Source organism: Rhamphochromis sp. 'chilingali' (assembly GCF_963969265.1).
Source record: "Rhamphochromis sp. 'chilingali' genome assembly, chromosome: 21".
NCBI classification, from domain to species: Eukaryota; Metazoa; Chordata; class Actinopteri; order Cichliformes; family Cichlidae; genus Rhamphochromis; species Rhamphochromis sp. 'chilingali'.
Genome location: NC_137949.1, coordinates 8,328,388 through 8,350,966, shown reverse-complemented (window position 1 = coordinate 8,350,966; position 22,579 = coordinate 8,328,388). Strand labels below are relative to the sequence as shown.

Here is a 22,579-nt window from a genome sequence, read left to right as displayed (position 1 = left end):
CCACAGATATCTTTAATTGTTTGTTTTAACTTAGTGGGAGCGACAGATGGATGAGATTTACACAGTCTGGATAATTTACACAGCACCAGGTCACAGAGAAGTTGAGAAGAGAGTTTATATGGCATCTCGTGCAGAAAATTCACTTCTTTATTTGAGCATCTAAATTCTAGGTGTCCTCAATGGGTCAAGAAGCATCAAGAACAAAATTCAAGAAGCTTTTCTTTGCCTTTTAAACTCACTTGTGTGCTTGCTTTTACTTAATAAATACCAGAATCTCTGGAAAAACTGCCCCTTTCCCCTATATGCCTGAAATTTGGCTGCTAAATGGTAAATGGTCTGTATTCACACACTGGTGGAGGCAAGCTACAGTTGTAGCCACAGCTGCCCTGGGGCAGAGGCTGCCATATCGCGCCATCGGCCCTTCTGTCCATCACCAGTAGGCGGTAGGTGAAGTGTCTTGCCCAAGGACACAATGACCGAGACTGTCCTTCCGATTACAAGGCGAACTCGCAACTCTTGAGCCACAATCTCCCCAACAGTATTTGGCACTGAGTAAAGATATTTTTAATGTCTAAATATGAAGTTTTGCAGGAAATATGAGCCCGATAAAAGATAAAGCATGCTCATGCTGTGGTTTCTATATTATATGTGCTTTATATCCTGTGACAAGCTATTATTGACTCATTAAGTCAATACACTGACCGGGCTCTCCAGCTCAGCGGAGACTAACCAGGGGGTACGAGTGAACTAAAGCATCTTTAACATTTGCTTTAACTTTATTGATTGCAGTGTTGTCATTAGATCGATTGAGCACATAGCCAAGCAAAAAGCAAAACAAAAGAACACATGGAGAGTAAGTGATATAAATTGATTTAAACAAAGGTAAACAAATGAAACTGGAGCACAAAATACCAAACCTACGGATGACACAGTGAGCAAAAAGTAATGTGAATCAAAGTATCTATACGTAAATAATTATGTTCTTAAAATATGTCAAAAAGACATTTTTTGAAATGTAATGTTGTTCAGGAATTAGTAAAAAATAATAATAATTTGCCACCCAAACAAAATGAAACTCAGAAAGTGCAAGAACATGTCAGATTAAAGCAAACATTTGGTTAATTGTTAATTCTTTGTTGATACATTTTTCACTTTCACATAGATAAAAACATTTATAAGCATTAATCCTGACAAACAGGTCAGCCATGGTGAAAAAAAAGGAAAGTACATCAAGGTTTTAGTTAATAAGACTAAAAAAATCAACTGGTAAAATCATCATTTAGTAAACACAATAACACATGAAGTATTACAAAATGTCCTTAATTATTTAACAAAAACTGAGGGAAAAATACAAAAGCAGTGCGTGGAAATCTAAGTACACCTTTACTGTTTCCATAGGAGTTAAAGGGAGTAAGTAGCAGCCAGTGCTGCTAATCAAATGCACTTGATTAATTCCACTCACCACTTTTTACTCTCCAAGTGTTTCCACAGAAACGCAGCATGTCATTGAATTTTTCTATTCCCGCTCCCTAATCTTTTTTTCCTATCTTGCTACACTTTCTTTATTTTCTCTTTCCCCCTCACCCCCTAACCATTTGAGTGACAGCATTGGTCTTGGAGAAGCATTGTTCATTCTCTACTCATCTCGTGCTCTACAGCCCTCAGTTAGCATGTCAGATGTTTCCAATTCAATTTTCAATTCAATTCAATTTTATTTATATAGCGCGAAATCACAACAAAAGTCGCCTCAAGGCGCTTCATAGATACAGAGAAAAACCCAACAATCATATGACCCCCTATGAGCAAGCACTTTGGCGACAGTGGGAAGGAAAAACTCCCTTTTAACAGGAAGAAACCTCTGGCAGAACCAGGCTCAGGGAGGGGCGGGGCCATCTGCTGAATGTGGAAGTTTGTGACAGAAAAAGACTGAACAAGTACAAATTATGAACACAGCACAGGTTAGGTTTGCAAAGTTGCATCTGAAGAAACCACAGAGGAGATGTATATACAGCACATCAGGAAAAACACCTTGTGCCATCAGTAAAGCACGGTGGTGGAGTGGGTGTGATTTGGGTTTATTTTGCAGCCGTATAGTAAGACCTGAACTCCTCTGAATGCTAAGGTTAGTTAAATTTATAGCTAAACATTGGTCCAAATTTGGTCATGCAACAAGACAATGACACCGAGCATAGCAGCAAATCTGCAAAAGAATAGCTGAGAAAGAAAAAGATGTTGCAATGTCAAAGACTTCACCCTGTTTGGTGTGCTATTGTGGGAAGTAGCAACGAAGATTAGGCCAAAATCCCTCTGCAATCATGTGGGAGACTGAAAAAGTTATTTGACTGATTCAAGCAGATTTTTGGGGTTTAGTTTTTGTTGAATAAACAGTAACAGTGTCATATGTCCTGTGCTGTTTTTCTTAGATTGTATTCAGACAATTTCAGAACATGCTAAGGACCAGCTGATTTTTATTATGTCCTGATATGTGAAACTTAAAATTGAAGGATATCATGACTGAATCACTGTATGTTTTTTAAAGACTTATGAGTTTAAAAAAGTCTGTAGATACCCATTGTTGTTTTTACATACCAACTGTACAGCACACAAACACAGCAAAATCAGCAGAATGACTTTCCAGCTCTAGAAATCCGACCATCCAAGGATCACATAACTGTGAGGTTTGAGTTGTCGCTGGCTTTGGAGTGTCCAGGATGGTTTTCTTTTCGTGCTGTGTGTACACCATCAGCTTGAACATACAGAAACTGCTTCTTCATTCACACCATTACCAGGTTCTGTAAACCCCATTAACAAAGCCCATACCATGCAGTCATAAAGCAAACAACTACTGAATTCTGTTGGACATAAATTTTAATGTGAACAGCCTGTTTTGCATTAAACATGCACACAGTATTGCAGATTTTAATAATGAGGAGAAATTTATAAATTATGTAATTTACATCAGGGAAAAGAAATTTGTTCCATGTATTATGCTCCAAATGGGAACCCAAAAAAATAATGCTGATAACATAATTGACAGTCTGGCAACAGATATAAATAAACTTGACAAGCTAAGTAGGCCACTTACTTAGTTCCAGGGGAAAAGCTGCAGAAAAATGGCCAAAAACCAAATGATATCTTTTTGCCCCGAGTCCTCTGAACGGTGTGCCCCACATGCAATTGTTTCAACAGTCTGTATCATCCTTTCACCACAGCAGAGCTAACAGTACGGTAAAGAGACTCTGTTGAACATAAACGTTTTGTCACCTGATAGTCGAATGTCAAATGAGGTTTGGATAACATACGACTGACTTGACACCAGTCAAAGTTAATTGAATCTGTAAATTAATTCTGGGCAGCTGCCTCAGAGTCATAACAGCAGATATGACCAAACAATATCCTGTCACATTGTTTTTAAACTGTCAAGCAATACAGCTCCAGTCTGTAGTACCTCACAAATGAGGTACGAGAGGTAGGAGTGGGGGGGAAACACCCATTTCTAATTAAATATTTTGATTGACGCATTTTCATCCTGTTTGTTTGTTTGATTAAATTCTAAATGCTCATTTTCAAGCAGGAAGTTGTGATTTCATTATCCAATTTCTTTTTAATACATAGTTTCATACATATTGGTGACACAGTTTATCTGTTATAAGCTCACCTAATGGATGTTGAAAGGTTAAAACTTGTTTAATTTAAATGTAATAGTATTTTACCCCAAGATGAACTATTTGTTTCAGGGTCACGGTGGGGCTTGGATTTAATGTGTGCTGACATAAGGCTGGGTATTCGTGGATCGGGTGCCGAGTATATCACAGGGCTAACGCAGAGAGACAGACACACGCTCACATTTCCACCCACAGCCAATTTAGAATCACCAATCAGCCTAACATGCATGTCTGTGGACTGTGGGAGGAAGCCGGAGGGAACCCACACAAGCTCAAGGAGAATATCAAGAGAATGAAGGGGAAAAAATGATGATGATGATTGAAGAGTTTACTCTGAATACATCTGCAGCCAAAAAAAAGCTTCTCTTGCTGTGAAATTGCATCATGTTGATAAGTGGCTATGTCCTTGGCATTGCTTATCTTATTTTTCAACTGTGGATGCGGAAAATTCGGCCATTATAACCACATAGTTGGTCATAAAATCGCTGAAGATATGTTTCAACAGATTTTGTTGTATTCCTGTTAAACATAAATGGATGTTTCAGACACAGATTTACATGTTTTCTTTCAGGTAAATGAGAACGACAGATTGTGGGACGATGACGGAGACTCCACTCTTCCCTCTCCGGGCCTTTTGGACCACGGAGCTGAGCCCGTCTGCCTCTCCATGCCGCTGCTCAGCCTGGGCTTGCTGTTCCTCCTGCTCTCCAGTCTGTAAGAGGCCTCGGTTTGCCCGGCCTCCAAAGACAAATGTCAAGATCCAAGGGGGAGGGGTTGGGGCACCAGATGAAAAAAACACAACCTAAAAACAGCCATTTTCTATGTGTCACGTGACGGTGAGGGAAAGGGTCAGCCTCGTCTTACCCTACTCCCCTCTCCCTTTCTGTCACAAAAATCACTTAATCTCTATTTGTGAATCATGACTGAGAGCAGATGTGTTGTGCAGCCCACACACTTGCGAAGACCACCTGAGTGTGTACCACTACAGTGCCATGGGAGGGGGGAGGGGCTCAAGAGGAAGTACACAACTCATTTCCTGCTTCACACCTGCCCAAACATAAACTTTTCCACACAACACACACACACATACAAGCAGACTTCACTTCATCTGAAAATAACATCCAAACGGTGAAAACGAGCGAGATCAGAAGGTGTACAGCAAAAGACACTGATGACCCAGTGCAGGAAAACTCTTAAATATATACATATGAAACAGCACAATTTCTTTTCTTTTCTTTTGTTCTTGAACATTCCTTGGTGTAAAAGAAAAATACTCAATGTTAAGACTTTTCTCGCAGATGAACTGTGATGACGTGTTACACGAAATTTAAGCTGGAGTGTGTGTGTGTGCGTGTGTGTGTGTGCTCAGCTTCGCTCTTTATTTCTTCGAAACGCACATTTTAAATTTCGAACTGTTGTTTTGCTACCTGGGATGTTAGATGGAAGCACATCGAGTCAAATCGCAGTGAAAATTCTTTGATCGTTGTCGTGCTCCATGTTTCAGGTATGAAGAGTTCATTTCCAAAACAAAGAATATATAAATATATATAAATATATCTAAAATACGAAATTTAAGTTTAAAATTTAACATTCAAAGAAGATAGAAGTGTATTATGTCATCAAACAAGGACCTACTTTAATGTACTTTGTACATGTTTTTTCAAATGGTGGATACCTCACTTTGGAAGGGGACTCTTCATATAGTCATTCATTAAGCTTTAAGTGTGAAGGCCTACAAAATATCTTGGATCTGTTCCTTTTATAGAACTTTAAAAAAGCCACAATCGTGTGAAGTGGAAAGAGGTTGAGACAAGTTTATATTTTTTCAAAAGTAAGTGGACTTTGTTGCAGAAAATGCAGATGTGTATTGACAAGTTTGGGACCATTCATGCTTTGCTGGTAAAGAGGGATACGGTTGGCTTTAGTCGGTGCACATTTGAATGGATGGTTGGATGCATCCGTCTTTGTGGGATGGAAGCAGTAACTCGCCTGCTACCTGCAGGGAATCTACGTTCAGCGTGGGACGGTGAAGAATTTGCACTGTAAAAGCACAGCTCTGCGTGGTGGAGCGGACATGTCTACAGGAGGCGCTCGAGAAATATATTGTGGGGTGTAGGGACAACCTTCAGTACTGCCATAGAATACAGTTTATTCACCTGCATTGCTAAACAATGCTGATTTTTACACAATGAAAATCAGCTGCGATGAGGAAATGATGGACCTAAGAAACTCCAGATAAGGACGTTCTACTGGGCGAATTCTACGAGGACACAAGTGATGCTCATGTCATTTCAGTGTGTTTTAACAGGTGTGGGGAAACAGTTGTACTATCTTAAAGAACCAGTTCACTCAAATCACAAATATTCTCACTCTCAAAAAATCACATGGATATATAGAAGACCGCTTTAGTGAAAATAGTGCAGCCCATTTATGTGCACTTACATGGAAAGCTTAAAGCAGGGAGAGCACACATCCCTGCCCTTCAGGTGTGTAGGTTTGAATAGCCAGAAGGCGGGGAGTAAAGGAGGAGCTGCAGTGGAGGTGTGTTGCAAAGTGGCTTGCAGAGGCACTGCAGCCAGGATTACTAGCTGAGCTCGACTTAGCGGTCTGCCAGAACTAATGCGATGCTCGGTTTTGGTTTTATTTTCGCAGCTTTTAGAAGAGAATACTTACTGGTCGGTTCATTATGGATACCTGTCAAAATCCATTTCAATCCAGTATAAATGCTCTGCGATAGCTCTACTTTTACAAACATGTCTTCATTTTCTGTTTTTCTAGATGTTTTCAAAAACGTTTACTATGAGAGTAAAAGAGGGTGCTGGGTGAAATATACTTTTAAATGTAATGCAGATGATATCTAGTATAGTCTGGCCCTTGGAAGACGTTTTAATTTAAATTACATATAATTGTCATTTAGGGATATTAAGGGAAATGTGTTTATAAGCTAAATACTCCACTGCATTTACCAGCTGGTCGGTATGTTTGCCAGTTGTTTACAGCCGAGCAGTTAGGGTACAAAGACTTTAGAAGGCAGTTTCTGGTAAAAGTCAGCTCAAACAGAAAAGGCTTAAAAGCTCGTGCACAGTCATCAGACATTTCTCTCCCCAATATGCTAAACATTGTGTTGCCGACAGCAGTTTCAGAGAAAGATATAGGTACTCAAACTGTACAACAGTGGATTTATTAATGGTTAAAAAAAACTATTTGCTGCTTTTACTGACTTCTTAAAGATGAACTAGAAGCCAAAAATATCTTATAGATGGGCAGATCTCACAGAGCATGTCAACTGGCGCTTTAGCAGCTTTGGATTCACTGAGAAGAACCCTCCCATGGATTGTGAATAAGCAGTATATAAATGGATTTTGGTAAAGCTGCCCTGCAGCCCTTTCCCTAAAGACAGGTAGTCAAACTGTCAGTGAAGGAGTCCTAGTAATGTAAAGTGTCCTACTGAGGAAGCATTTACTATAACTCAAAAGTTCCTGTTTTAGTGGAATATGATTAACTAAGTATCAGTAAACGTTACATTAACAAATAAGTTAAATTAAAATGTGTTTTTATTGTTCAAATTAGTCAAATGTTTTGTAAAAAAAAAGGCGTATAACTATATATTATATATGCAGAGGCCCCATTAATGAATTCGGTGCAAATGGAGCAACAAACAGAAAATGTATCTGTTTGGTGTTGTTTTAATCTGGGATTATCCACAGTAACTAATGACGACTAACTGCTGATGGAAGGACACATTCCTGTGGAGTTTGCAGAGGATAAAAAGATGTGTGCCCAGTGCTCACACATGAAATCACTTCTGCATTCAAGTGGTGTGTTTGTTTTGTCGTTTGGGTGAACTGGCGCTTTTGTTTTCGCATAAGAAAAATCACCTTCATCTATGTACGTTTCGACACGTCAGCGAGTCCGAGGGCTCCCGTTGGTTTGCACAAAGCCTCTGTCTCATATCATGATGTGTCACCAGCTGAGCGCCCTGTTTTGATTTGTCCTGTGTTTTATCAGTCAGCGTGCATCGCGGTGCCGTGAGGTGACCGACCAACCTGCTCCCTGTTCGTCTGCGCTGGCAGAATCCCTGATGTGACATGTGTCACTTCCAGAAATAAAGATGACATTGTAAATGGAGGTGAATTCTGACCACTTTCTTGTAAAAGGGGGGAAGAGACTTTTTTTCCACCTGTCTAGAAATTTCTGGGTCCCTTGACAAGATGTGACTGTTGACCTCGATCTGAGTTCAGCTCTCTGTATTCCCCCTTAGCATCCAGTTAAAAATCCATGTTTCATCACACACAGGGCGTGATTTGTAAAGATGTTATAGTACAGTGTATATACTACATGGTGAATACCATATATATGATGTCTATAAAATTCATACCTTGAGTAAAAATAAAAAAGGATTTTATCCAAAGTTTTGCTTTTGATATGTCAGAGAAAATCACCAAGGAGTTAATTCTGACATGAAAACTTTACAAAGCACAACTTTGAGCCCAAACTTGAGCATCAGGAAACTTTAATAAATGAGACCCCTGGTGTAAATAAACCTAGAGCAAATTGGTGTTTCTTCTAAACTACTCTATACCTTAAGGCTATAATGCAAGGATGTGTTTGTAAGGCAGCTGAGGTGAGGCACACTGCAGCTGGAAATAGCCACAGAAACACTCGATGCTGTGGTTTTTGGAAAATCAGCAATCCACACACACAAAAAAGCCTGACAGTAGCCAAATATAACTAGAAATCACCTCACAACTTCTGAAAGTTGCTGTTTGGCTAAAGAAAAAGACTTTAGCCCATCATCCTTCCAAATTGAGACTCCAGCTGCACGTGTGCGCCACCTGTTCTTTGCATATTGCGGCTGTAATTGGCGCCGTTCTCCATGTTTTGGGTCAACAGCTATGTGGGACAGACCTCCTGCTGTCCCACATACTGGAGCTGTTAGTTCTGTGGCTGCTGCTGCTGCTGCTGCTAGTGAAGGCTGATAAAAAGCTAAAAATCTGACCACCAACGGGCAGCTAAGTACTGCACGACGTCCTAAACTGACTTCTGAAGTTCAGAAACAAATATCTGCAAGAGTGTTTACTGACTTGTGACACTTTATGGCTACTTAAACTCAACTGTAGAATTATTACATTTAAAGAGATCAAAATAGGCTCAAAACAAACTAAATGCTAAGTGAAGAAACAGATTCTCTTAAATCGGAGGTCAGCAAGCTGTTTTTGTTGCCACTGGACCATAAAATCCATAATGAAATATCAAAATAGTCAAAATCTTGCTTCTGTTGAGGTCACTGATTACTTTAATATACATGGTCAACTCAGTGACTATAAGGTGCTCAGGACCTGTGGCTGCAAAACGAGTCCAAACCATTACTCCTCTCCTACTGTGTTGAAAATTACCGTAGGATGTTTGTGCTGATATGCTGTGTTTTCACCAAATGTGGTGCAATGCATGTTGACCGAACATCTCTACTTTTGAAGTACTTGAGATACTTGAGGTACTTGAAGTAAACGGTGTTGGCAGATTCTTTTTAAAGATGAGAGTGTTTCTCCTTGCCATATTTCAAAAATAAGCCATACTTGAACATGAACTTTAACATGTAACGTGCTAACTGAGGCCTGTAGAGTCTGAGATGTAAGTTTGGGGTTTTTGCAGTTTTTGAGCGTTGCACAGTCTGAGCTCAGGATGAAGATCTAGTGAAGATTGGAGCGTTGTGCTGACGCAAACCTGAATGCTTTAGTCCAGAAATGTGTCAAAACATCTTCTTTTACAGAAGTGCTCACACTTGCTGATAAGCAATTAATCAAGTGCTTTTGATTAGCAGGACCTGGCTGCTACTTACCATTTTAAACCCTATTGAACCAGTAATGTGGAGGCATTGTAGGGAAGAAGGCTTTGAAGGCGGAGAGCTATGTTTATTTCAAATTTTGCAATTTTTCCACATTAAAAAGTTTGTTTACTTGAGGCATGTGCATACGCAGACACTTCCAAACACTTTCAGCATATTAGTTACAAGACAAAGCAGCATCATAAAGACAAACAAGCCCATGATCGATGTGAGCTGCTTCCCACTGGTCACAGAGTTGTTTCTACTCATTTTATGATGACACATTTCTGCTTGTAGCTGCTGTTACGTGTAGGTTTTCCTGTCATATCACAAAGGGCAAGTTTTATCAACCAGACGTCACAGATCTTAGAAACTTCCTCTCATCCACTGTTGCAGACATATTACTTTACTGGCATTTTGCGATACTGGCAACATCTTGGACAAGCTATCATATTAAAGGCCTTTTGTTTGGGAGCTACAGCACATGAGCAAACAGGGATTTTCCTCACATGATGGATTTATTGCAGATTGTTAATGAGTGAAGTCCTTTAACATCACAAGAGGGTGGAGGGGTGGGTATCAGCATCAGCCAGAATCTGACAAGCCAGCATAAAGAAGGAAACTAAAGACGGACCGATGGAAGAAACTTCCCTGAGAAACATTTACTAATTGTCATAATGTGTCAGAACGACACACGAGAAGAAGGGAAAAAAGACGTCTGTGACAGAAAAACACAAATGCAGCATTTCTGAGAATTCCATCTCACCGTGTAACCTTTGTTCAGCAAATTTGAAACACGACGGGAGGATTTTTTTTTCTCTTCCCCCCCCAGACGTTATTGTCCCTGACAGCTCTGCTGAAAAACCAGCCAAATCAAAGCTGAGGAGAGATAATTACATTAGACTGTTTGATGAAAGCAATAAAGTCTGGATGACCCGAAAATGGGCAGACGCATGTAAAGTCTGCAAACAATATCTGCTTACTCGGAATTAGACTCAGATGATGATGAGGAGGAGGAGAGGGGAGGATGGTTTCATAAACAGCATTGCTGTAATGTGAAGGAGGAAAAAAGAAAGAGAGGAAAAAGTCTGGATGATAAAAAGTCTTATTATCATCCAGCTGCTACAGAGCAGAGTGTGCAGCCTGTCATAATGATCAGGATGGATTTAGTCAAAGATTTGGAATCAAAGGACAGCACCTAATCATCTGTTTACACCGTATAGGAGCTCCTCGGGCGGAGAGAGAACAGGGTCGGAGCAGGTAGTGAGGAGAGAGAGGTAGGGAAGGAGAGGGAGGGAGGGAGAAGAGAAACAGAGTGAGAGATGAATAGATAGGGGGGCAGAAAGGAGGTGCATTGGAGGATAGAAGAGAGAAAGGAATTAAGTGAGTGGGACTGGGAACATTTAGGACGCGAAAGAGGCAGAAAAGAGAAGGAATAAATAGAAATAAATCAGAGAGGGAACGGCAAAAGAGGACAACGAGAAAAAAAAGGATTAAGAGAGAGGCAACAGAAGACCGAAACAACGAGGAGAACAGACGTGACAGGGATTAAAAACAAGAGTAGGTGAGAGAGAGAAAGAGAGATGGAAAGGTGAGATGACAGGAAGGAAGGTAGTGGGAGGAAGAGGGGGGAGAGTGAGAGAAACTGAAAAGGAGATATAAAAAAAAAGAGAGAGAGCGAGGAAAGGATTTAAGGGAAGGAAAGATTAGAGAAAAGCAAGAAGAAAGGAGCATCAAAGCGAAGAGGGGTGCCAGGAATCAGGGAAAGAGGAGATATGAGCAGAAGAGTTGAGAAATGACAGATGAACATAAGTGTGTGATGTATGGAGGAAAATAATTAGGAAGGGAAAGAATCAAAGAAAGATGGACAGCAAAAAGGAGGGGAGACAGACATGAGAAGAGAAGGAGAAAGGAAGGGAGGGGAAAGACAAACAAAAAGGGGAAGGATGTGAAAGATGAGACGAGGGATCTGTGTGTGAAAGGGAATATGGGAGGAATGAAAAAGAGGACAGAGGAGAAGAGAGAGACGAATGGAACTGGGAAAGGAGGGGAAATGGGGAGAAAGATGCAGGGAACGTGGAGATGAAAGAGAAGAAAATGGAAAGGAGGAGTATGGAAAGAAGAAAGGAAAAGAAGGAGAGAGGAAAAAGTTGAGGGATCAAAGACAGAAATAGATGAGAAGAGGAAAGGGACACAAAATAAGGGACATGGGGGGGGGCAACAGCAAAAAAAATTTTAAAAAATGGGTTAAATGAGAAGAGTGGATGAACAACACATGAGGGGGGAAAGGAAGAAACATGAAGATGGGCCATGACTCAAAAAAGAAAAGAAAACAGATCAGGAAGGAAGTGAAAAGAGGAGAGTGAGAGATGGCAACAAAAGGAGACATGAAGTGAGTGAGAGGGAGGGAGGGAGTGGCAGACACAGAGATTAAAGGGAGAGAAAGAATAAAGGAGAGATGGAGAAAGACTGGTGATGAATAATTGCTGGTGAGAACACAGCAGCTCAGCGACACTCAGCCTCTCCTGCCGCCGCTTACCTCGAGGGCTCGGCAACATCAAGCGCGGCATTAAAAATAGGAGTGATTATTTGAAAACAGGCCCGGGGAAAAGTGTATTTACAAATAATAATTCTCAACATTTGTTTTTGTCTTACTTGAAGCAGCAGATGGGAGGGGTGGATCACAATCTGACAACTGAACGTGGGGGAAACTTTTTGTCTTTCTAAAGCGACACTTTTAACCCACAGACAGACATCGTGACACCTAAACAAGTAAAACAAGTCAGGACTAGGAACAGTAACAAATCTGTGTTACAATAAGTAAGTTTATGGAGCAGAGTGACATGAAAGACTGTTATGATGGATTTTCATTGCAGTTCCAGTTACTACTGCCTGCTTACTTTTGCCACATGAGGCCAGGCAATGCTGTGCACCAGGAGGAACCCAGGACCCACTGCACCAGTGTCAGACTACACTGGTGCAGTGGGTCCTGGGTTCCTCTGAGGTCTGAGAAGGACTTCACGCCAATACCTACGGGTAGTGTCTAGCACCGCCTTAAAACAGGATGGTTCTTGGGCTCGATTCCACCATGTGTCCAGGATCTTTCTGTGTGAAGTTTCCATGTTTGCACATCTGCATGGGCTCCCTCCCACAGTCCAAAGTCATCTCGTTGTTGGGGTTAGGTTAACTGGTGATTCTAAATTGCTCATAGCGTGAGTGTGAATGCTTGTGTCCCTGTGGCAGGGTCTGTGTCTTGCTACAATAGCTGGGATAGGATCCAGCCCTCCACAACTGTGAACTGAACAAGTGAAAGAGAATGGATGGACCTAATAGCAGTCACCAAACCAGCCATGCTGAACCATGTAGCAGGCAGCTCTGGGTGAACCTGCTCTCACCTGGGAAAAGCAGAGGGGGCCCGTGGGGGCCCTAATTCTTCTATGCTGTGGCAAATGCCAATCGGGCTCACTGTCAAGCCACCAAGTCTGTTTCTGATCATTTTGGAGACATCAGCATCGGTGTCCTGCTGGAGGTCATTTTGTAGCTCATCATGAGTTAAGGACCTTCCAATTTTTTTGTAGTTTATTGCATTTTTTGCAATTTATGTAATTACTATGCACTTAATGCATACATATTATTAAAATATGGGCTTTAATGGTTGTATTGATGTATAGCGATTTGAAATGCTCCCAAAAATGGCACTACAGCATGTAAAAATATAATATGAGCTCTGGCGGCCTTGGTTCTTTACAGGGAGTGCAGAATTATTAGGCAAATGAGTATTTTGTCCACATCATCCTCTTCATGCATGTTGTCTTACTCCAAGCTGTATAGGCTCGAAAGCCTACTACCAATTAAGCATATTAGGTGATGTGCATCTCTGTAATGAGAAGGGGTGTGGTCTAATGACATCAACACCCTATATCAGGTGTGCATAATTATTAGGCAACATCCTTTCCTTTGGCAAAATGGGTCAAAAGAAGGACTTGACAGGCTCAGAAAAGTCAAAAATAGTGAGATATCTTGCAGAGGGATGCAGCAGTCTCAAAATTGCAAAGCTTCTGAAGCGTGATCATCGAACAATCAAGCGTTTCATTCAAAATAGTCAACAGGGTCGCAAGAAGCGTGTGGAAAAACCAAGGCGCAAAATAACTGCCCATGAACTGAGAAAAGTCAAGCGTGCAGCTGCCAAGATGCCACTTGCCACCAGTTTGGCCATATTTCAGAGCTGCAACATCACTGGAGTGCCCAAAAACACAAGGTGTGCAATACTCAGAGACATGGCCAAGGTAAGAAAGGCTGAAAGACGACCACCACTGAACAAGACACACAAGCTGAAACGTCAAGACTGGGCCAAGAAATATCTCAAGACTGATTTTTCTAAGGTTTTATGGACTGATGAAATGAGAGTGAGTCTTGATGGGCCAGATGGATGGGCCCGTGGCTGGATTGGTAAAGGGCAGAGAGCTCCAGTCCGACTCAGACGCCAGCAAGGTGGAGGTGGAGTACTGGTTTGGGCTGGTATCATCAAAGATGAGCTTGTGGGGCCTTTTCGGGTTGAGGATGGAGTCAAGCTCAACTCCCAGTCCTACTGCCAGTTTCTGGAAGACACCTTCTTCAAGCAGTGGTACAGGAAGAAGTCTGCATCCTTCAAGAAAAACATGATTTTCATGCAGGACAATGCTCCATCGCACGCGTCCAAGTACTCCACAGCGTGGCTGGCAAGAAAGGGTATAAAAGAAGAAAAACTAATGACATGGCCTGCTTGTTCACCTGAGCTGAACCCCATTGAGAACCTGTGGTCCATCATCAAATGTGAGATTTACAAGGAGGGAAAACAGTACACCTCTCTGAACAGTGTCTGGGAGGCTGTGGTTGCTGCTGCACGCAATGTTGATGGTGAACAGATCAAAACACTGACAGAATCCATGGATGGCAGGCTTTTGAGTGTCCTTGCAAAGAAAGGTGGCTATATTGGTCGCTGATTTGTTTTTGTTTTGTTTTTGAATGTCAGAAATGTATATTTGTGAATGTGGAGATGTTATATTGGTTTCACTGGTAAAAATAAATAATTGAAATGGGTATATATTTGTTTTTTGTTAAGTTGCCTAATAATTATGCACAGTAATAGTCACCTGCACACACAGATATCCCCCTAAAATAGCTAAAACTAAAAACAAACTAAAAACTACTTCCAAAAACATTCAGCTTTGATATTAATGAGTTTTTTGGGTTCATTGAGAACATGGTTGTTGTTCAATAATAAAATTATTCCTCAAAAATACAACTTGCCTAATAATTCTGCACTCCCTATACTAGGTCTTAAAGGGTTAATGTCATTAACAGCAAAGCAGCTGAAACTGATGCTACTTAACTGATCAGATCAATATCCCAGAAGCTCGTCTGACTTGATGCTATGCTATCCTTTATGTATTTATTTTTTATAAGAAAGTAGGAGAAAATCCAAACTGTCAAAGGAAAAAGAATGAAAAAGTGGCGCAGTGGCCTTTAGTTCGCTCTTTCAGCCTTGCTTGGTTCACTCCTGCCGTTTGTATCATAGGTTTATTATCACAGCGCGTGCTGTGTTGCTTTGTAATTTCATCTGGAAATGATTGGCGATGCTTGCGGAGAATGTTGGAATATTTCCAGTGATTTAGCAAAGGGACGAGGACTCGTTATCTGGAGAAAAGGTGAGTAAACGCTGTTAAAAGCCGACCGAGTCTCTGCATCATCACAAAGCAGAAGCAGGGAGGAACATACAGCATACTGTACATTACCACTGAGGCAGCGCTACAGACACAACCTTTAAAACAAGAATATCTCACTTTAATTTGCGAGAGGATGCGCGAGCTGTGTACTAAAGTTATCTTTCCAGGAAAACGGAACATTCTTGCATGAAAGAAACAAACTGAAGGGAAAAAATGCTCCAAATCCAACCACTTCAGAAAGGACTGATAAATAAATGCATGCTGACAAACACAAATGCACATATGCACATCTTACACGTTATCTAAAAAAAACCAAAAAAAACCCCTGTTGCATTACAGGCTGAAAAACAGTGAAAAAGTTCCCATCTTTAAATTACTGTGTGTTTGGAATACAGGTTCATCATCCTGTCAGTGGCAGCTCTGCCTCAACAACTGGTCAAGGTGTACTGCCCGTAGGTCATTATCAGTCTGCACTACCACCTCAGAGCCCCCTTCGCCTACAACTAATAGGACAGAGCATGCAACACGCACATTATGTGTCATGCTCAAGTATTTTCAAGCACTGAAATCTGTCCTTTAATTGTAAAGTGATCACTTTATTACCAGGTCTTGTCCCAGCGAGAGCTACATTATGATGCATTTGTGCACCTGAGTAAGTGTTGGAGTCGTTAACAATGCCTGGAGGTATAGCTTGTTTCTCCAACCAAGTTCTTGCCACGATGACTTATGGAGCACATTATTGTTTATTAATAGGAAGCAGACTTCACCCCGATTATTTGGTTTGCACAGGCACGAATGCGTTCACCACATTTCCACAGGCTTAGTGGGTATTGCAGGTTTTTATATTAGCTGCTTCGAAGCTCCAAAGTCCCCTCTTCTGGGAGCTGACGAAGTCGTGATTTGGAGTTGGGTGAGGTCCGATGATCCTGCTGTAACTGGAAATCCTAGCCATGTGAAATCATTAGTGTGACTTTTTGGGAGGTTTCTTTTCAGGGTGAATCCCTGAAAAGCACACAACCAGATTTTCTGCACTGTCTGCAGAACAAAGGTTGTTTGTTAAAATAAACAAATAAATTCAGATTTCTTTACCTTTTCTTGTGTTCCTAAACACACCAGGCTCTCCAGAACATGCACCTATTTTTGGAGTTTTACGCTGTAACTCAACTTCTGCTTTCAAGTCAAATGATGATGGTGCTCTATTTTAAAAAGCCCGATGGATCACAGAGCTGATATGTTCTATATGATTCGTCTTTCCTTGCATTATAGATGCCCTCTGTCCACTAGCAACAGTCCCAAAGTGCCAGAAGCCATCAGAATTATTCAAAGAAAAAAAATTCAATTGACAACTTATAAAAATTGTTCTTTTATTCTTTATACATTATGCATGTAAAATCTTAAATATATTCCATGTATTGAAGTAATAGAAGTACTTAGCATCCAAACCTTGAGTCAGTTGAAGTTCTGGTCAGTGCACTTTGTATTCTGTGGGATTTCATTCAAAAACCCGAAGTCTTATCTCAAAGAGACTCACCCTGTGTGAAAGAGGACAAAATTGGCTTCATCTCAATTTAAAATTGTGCTTGCTTTTGTTCAGGACAAGTATTTTGCTGTGGTTAACCAGCATATGTTGTCTTACAACGCACAGTCATGGTAAAAAGAAAGCATGCCTCCTGTCAACTCTAAGCTTTCACCTAACAGGGGAATATTTTACAATCCAGGGCAGCATTAACCTTAAAATGACAACGTGAAACAAACACCACGAGACATTTGACACCGTGTCGTTATTTATTTATTATTTTAAAAACATAAGCCAAACTTGAGAACCAACTATTGGAAAACCTGTGGATCGATTCAAATATCTATAGTATCAATACCAATGCTGGAGCGATACTAGCACGGTAGGATACTTTGTTTCTATCCTCTAACTTCAGTAAGTGAAGCCCACAAACCGCCTTTAGGTTATAGCAGCTGTGTTGGCTACAGTGGTCCTGTGTTTACTTGGTATCGGATCAATACCAACATTTACAGTATTGCGCAGCACTAACATACATTTTTTAAAACCATCTTTTTGCACCGATACCTTGAATTGTTTCCTGTATGACTTTTCCAAACTCCTGCATCACTGCAGAGGAATTTTGACCTACTTTTGTTTACAACGGTGAACTTTTGTTGATGCACAGCTCTCCTACAGTCCCGCCAAAGCACTTCAATCAGATTAAAGTCTGGACTTTGGCCATTTGAACAACTTGATTCATTTCTTTTTCAGCCATTCTGTTGTAGATCTGCTGCTTTGCTTGGGATCATTGCATGATAGTGGTTGGGCCAAGCTTTAGCTGTCAGACAGATAGCCTCACGTCTGAATACTCTGGTATACAGAGGAGCTCATTGTTGACAAAATGACTGCAAGGTGCCAAGAACCTGTGGCTGCTAAACAAACCCAAATCATCATCCATCCACCACCGTGCTCGACAGTTGGTACGAGGTGTTTGTGTCGATATTCCGCCTTTGGTTTTCCATATAAACAGCGCTGTGCGTTGGCTCTACTGTAATCAAAAGAAGTGTTGTGGTGTGTTCACATATAACGTTGCACACCCCGTATTAAGCAGCAGGTAGGAAAGTATTTTAAAATTTCAGAACTTAGAACGGGAGTGGAGATGAAATTTTGTAATTTTACAGCACAGGAGGAACCCCGCCTTCACTCTGATCCATCCCTAAGCTGATTTGTCATATTTTCCACAGCTTTTAAATTCATCCTGCTGTAAACATAAATTTTTCAATACCGGCTCCTTTCATTGCGAAGCGAACATTACATCCTCTAGGGGATGCAAAAGGGGCTTGTTTTGGAATTACAGCATCAAAGACAATCGTTTCAAGTTGAGTGTACTTACTTGAAAGACATCTTAGCCGAATTTGTGCACAGTCTGAAGCACCATCCCTCTGGCACCGAACGAGCACATTCAAATAAGCGTTGCAGGAGATTTCCAAAATTAATTATTCGTAGTTATCGAGACAAACAGCAATGGCTGGATTTCCACATTTAATAATAGACAAAAAAAAAAAGTTCTGTCATTCTTTTATGTACATCAATAATTACAAGGTCAGTAAGCTATTATCCTCAAGTTTTACATGTAGTTGTCATCAGCTTCTAGTAATGCTTGTTCATCCTACTCTGCTGTCTTACATACAAAATATGCACTGTAGTCACATTTTTAAAAGCCGAGAGAGGTTCGCCATAAATGATTTTTTTTAAACCATTCAACAAATATCATTCACAATACTTTCTCATTATTTACAAAAGAACAGCAACTGCTAAATTATACATATTAACAGCCTACTTCCTCAAGATATATAATGCCTCTATACAAAAAGGAAGGAGGAGGAAAAACTAGAGGGGGTAATGCCTGAATTTACAATGACCTTATTCAGATGCTTTAACCTAGGTGTTACAGCATTTTAAGTACAGGTTAATGCAGCTAGTGTCTACTTGTGAATATTAGGAACGTTTCCAGTTACTAAACAGACTTCATGAACATGTATCTGCTGTACATTTCTACCAGCGAATACAGAGATTAATAAAGTGAAATAAGGCCACTGTAAAGTTTCAGTGTTACCCTAGTAAAGTTTGAGGCCTGGAAAGCAGAGCAAAATAGAGAAAGCTGCCCATCTATTCGAATCAAAAACAAAAAAAAATGGACAGGTAAACAGGGCAGTGACAGTGTACACGCTTTAAACGTTTCCCTTTGCAAACTTCCACACTCCCTCTCAGATATTTTGAGCTGCTCAGGAGCACTTCACACCCTGGTAACACCGAATGGTAGCGGGAGGTAATTGGCTGGAAAATCTGAACTTTAGGATCCAGGAATCTCGTAATGCGGCATCAGCAGAGTGCCCACGCTAAAGTTCATGTTTACCAACAGAGCTGGGCTTTAACGCGTTTAGACCAAGGGGAGAAAGTCAACAGATTTAGCTTCGGCCTGCCCACGTTGACGTTAAAACGGAGTGTATTGTGCTCTTAGGTTTTGATTTGTCGCATCAATTTGGTCTTACAAAAAACACAGGACACATACTGGAGCTGGATTTCTGACTTTTTAAAAAAAGGCATTTCATATATATATTCTCATGCCATGCTGGCACAGATTCCTCAACACATAACGAGGAAAAAAAGCCAGTGATTCCACGTTTGACGGTTGAAAACAAAAAGCAGCTTTCCTGCAGCTTTAAAACCTTCCTCCAAGCAATATTTAATACTAATCCACCAAACAAAATAGGGCACACTGAGGCCATCTTCCAGCTCTGTAGAGGTATAATCATTTACTATTTAAGGATGGCAAGACTAAATTAGCAAACGCAGGCCCTTTTCCCCCATAGATGCTTTACAATAATTGCCTTACAGATAGATTCAAACTATTATATTCTAAGTAAAGGTTTTGATTAAAATGTGACTCCAAAAATAAATAAGAGGGGAAGAAAATGAATGTGCAGGTATGTTTCTTAGTAATTTGAAAGGACGGTTATGTTTGACTGGTTTTAATCTGGGATGGTTAAATATTTTCCCTGTTGCTGCCAAAAATTATTTTAGCACAAATTTGAATGATTACGTTTTGTATTTACACTTGAAATTTTTCCGCTACAAATACATAACATTTTTTGAGTACAGTTTCCAGTTTTGCGCTTAAATGACTGCTAGCTTATCCTGATTGCACAGACACCAGAGTAGCTCCACCCCCACTGGTCTACAGGTGGAAACCTTTCTGTAAAGCATCGACTGCAGGACGCAATCGATTTCCATCATGAGCCGTGTTTAAAGGTACCCTGTAGGGTTTTTTTTTTTTTATCATTAATGCTACGCATCAGCAATTTTTTTTTTTTTTTTTTTTTTTTAAAATTGTACACAAACACATCTGTCCCAGTGATTTGATGCTAATCCACTGGGGAAAAACAAAAGAAAAAAAAGCAGCAATGCATCAGAGCAAAAACATGCCGTGCAGGTTAGCACATTTAAAGGTGCAATATGTTTAGATTTAATTATTCCAAAGAAGTGTATGCATCACACATATCTACCGAATTTGGCATGCTAACCTGCCAACACTGACCCGTACTTTTACACAATTGCACTTTGCACTAAAGCATCCAGTCTGCACTCGGCACAGCATCAGAGAAACCCCCCCCCCCCCCAAAAAAACCAACTTTTCTTTTATACGGACACTGAGGACCGGGAACTTTGAGCAGCAGACGGCAGACATGAGCACTGTTTGTGCCTCATTGTGAGTTTTAAAGAAAGTCAGGCTAAGAAAAAAAAAAAAACAAGGCTGCTTAGGATCCAGACTAGCTGCTAACGCTAATGCTAATGCAAAAACACTGACCTTCCCACTGCCACCCTAGAGTAAGGTGTTCTACATATTGCACCTTTAAAATTTGGCTTTGCAAAAGAAAAAGTAAAATCCTTCAGTATGTTTGCAAGCCGTCAAAGGTACATGTGATGCATCTGAGGAATACTGACTAAAAATCCAAGGCGGTGCTTTTAACACTAACGAAAGGCGACTAAATGCAGACAGAAGACCACAAAAAGTGGCTAATCTCAAAAATTAGTTATTAGTTGTTCATTTATAAGATACAGGCTATGCTCACACATACACAGATATTTTTGAAAACACAGATTTTTCTATGCGTTTGCGCCTTTCGTCCGCACGTAAACGGCGTTTTCGGTCACTGAAAACTGAGATTTTTAAAAACGCCTGCCAGGGTGGATATTTTCGAAAACTTTGTTTTTGCATTTATGTGCGGACGAGGAAAACGGAGAAAACGCAGCGTCAAAGATGTGCGCCTATTTTGAGGTTACACTGTGCGCCGCGTTTTTGTTTCGGTGAAATGAATTTCTGCCATGGTGGACTTAGACAAAATACTGTTACTGTTAATTTTACTCTCTGTAGTGTTTAAACGCTAACATATACACACACAGTTACTGTCCCTACACACATAGGACTCAGTTCTGCTTCTATGCGCCATCTTTGTTTACTCTTTCCCACCCAGGCTTCTAGACTTCTGATTGGCCAACATTTCTACATGGTTAGGAATATATCGCCACCTGTTGCTTTGGCATGTTCCTAGCAGCGTTTTCCTTCAATTTTGCATTTACGTGTGGACAGGATTTTTTTTTAAAAACAAAAACGGAAAATCTCCGTTTTCAAAAATACCCGTATACGTGTGGACGTAGCCACAATGTAGCTGAGATGAAAACAGCAAGACCTTTTTGTCCATCAGTCATCATTGGGGGGAGATGAGGTTATCATGGGGCGACCTAACTGGATAACAGTAGCTGCAGCTGGGCGTGGCTTCACCCTGCTGAGTGCAAATGAGTTTGCTGCTCGGCATGGCTGAAGCACACTAAGTAGGGCCTTTAAAGCATTAGTTGGCTGAATGGACTTCTCTTCAAGTTCTGTAGAGCTAAATATGCTCTGAATGCGTGCACAGGCCAAATTTATCCAATTACAGCATACAGTCTGGGCCACAAGCCCAGAATTATGAACCCGACAAACTGCAATTAGCCAAGACCAAGAATGAGGCATCGTGCTCTAATGATACATGAAACATGTCGTTACATTTATTATTAAAGTGATAAAAGTAATGACATGCTTTAGATATCAGGTCATACTGTCCAGCCCTACCATTAGCTGTAAGTCAGTCCTGTCCTAACAGGTGCAAACGCACAACTCGGAGTCTGTACACGCCAACACAGTCCTGAGAAGATGCCTGATCGGCAAAACAAAATTAATAAAAACAGCCGTGTGGGTGGACCAGGGATGAACTGCCCTGCATAAATGTTGAAACTGCAATATTACTTCTAAATTTATCTAATTGCTGAATGCTTGGGACTTGTGTAGGAGTCCGGTGTGAGGCTGCTGACAACAAACATGTTTACAGATAAACAGGTTTCATATACATGTCAAAAATCTGGAAAAACTTTAGTCTCGTTTGGGTTTCTTAAGCCAATCATAGCACAGAGGTTAAAGACAAAAACACAAACATTCAACATTATCTCAAAGACATCAGTATCCGACACAGGATCCGTGTCGTTTGAACCATCAAGCAGAAGAAGATCACAGTGGGCTGACTGGGCATGCAGAGCTCACATCTTCTTTACAAGCTCAGTGTCTTTCTTAAAAAAGGAAAAAAAAAAAAACTTCAAAGTGACAACTCGCTCTTTAATGGTCTGAACCCATCATCCCACAGTTCCTCTGCCGTCTGCATTAACCACTGCACCGCCCTGTCACCCACGGCCAAAGAAAGAAAGTGGCGACAAACCGTCCCCGGTGAGTTACAGTTTACAGATTTACCTTGGCTGCACAGATTTTACATTCATTTATAGAAAACAAAACAAACAATCT

The 22,579-nt window shown here is 40.7% G+C and overlaps 1 protein-coding gene across 1 annotated transcript in view; it reads left to right on the top strand.

The window, feature by feature from the left end:
• gfra4a (GDNF family receptor alpha 4a) overlaps window positions 1-4,461 on the top strand; it is a 149,350-nt gene extending 144,889 nt beyond the window's left edge. The window contains exon 8 of the mRNA XM_080870255.1: window positions 4,237-4,461. Within this exon, the coding sequence (XP_080726381.1) occupies window positions 4,237-4,383 (147 nt within the window). The 3' untranslated portion in view covers window positions 4,384-4,461. The remainder of the gene's footprint in view (window positions 1-4,236) is intronic.
• The last annotated feature ends 18,118 nt before the right edge of the window (window positions 4,462-22,579 follow it).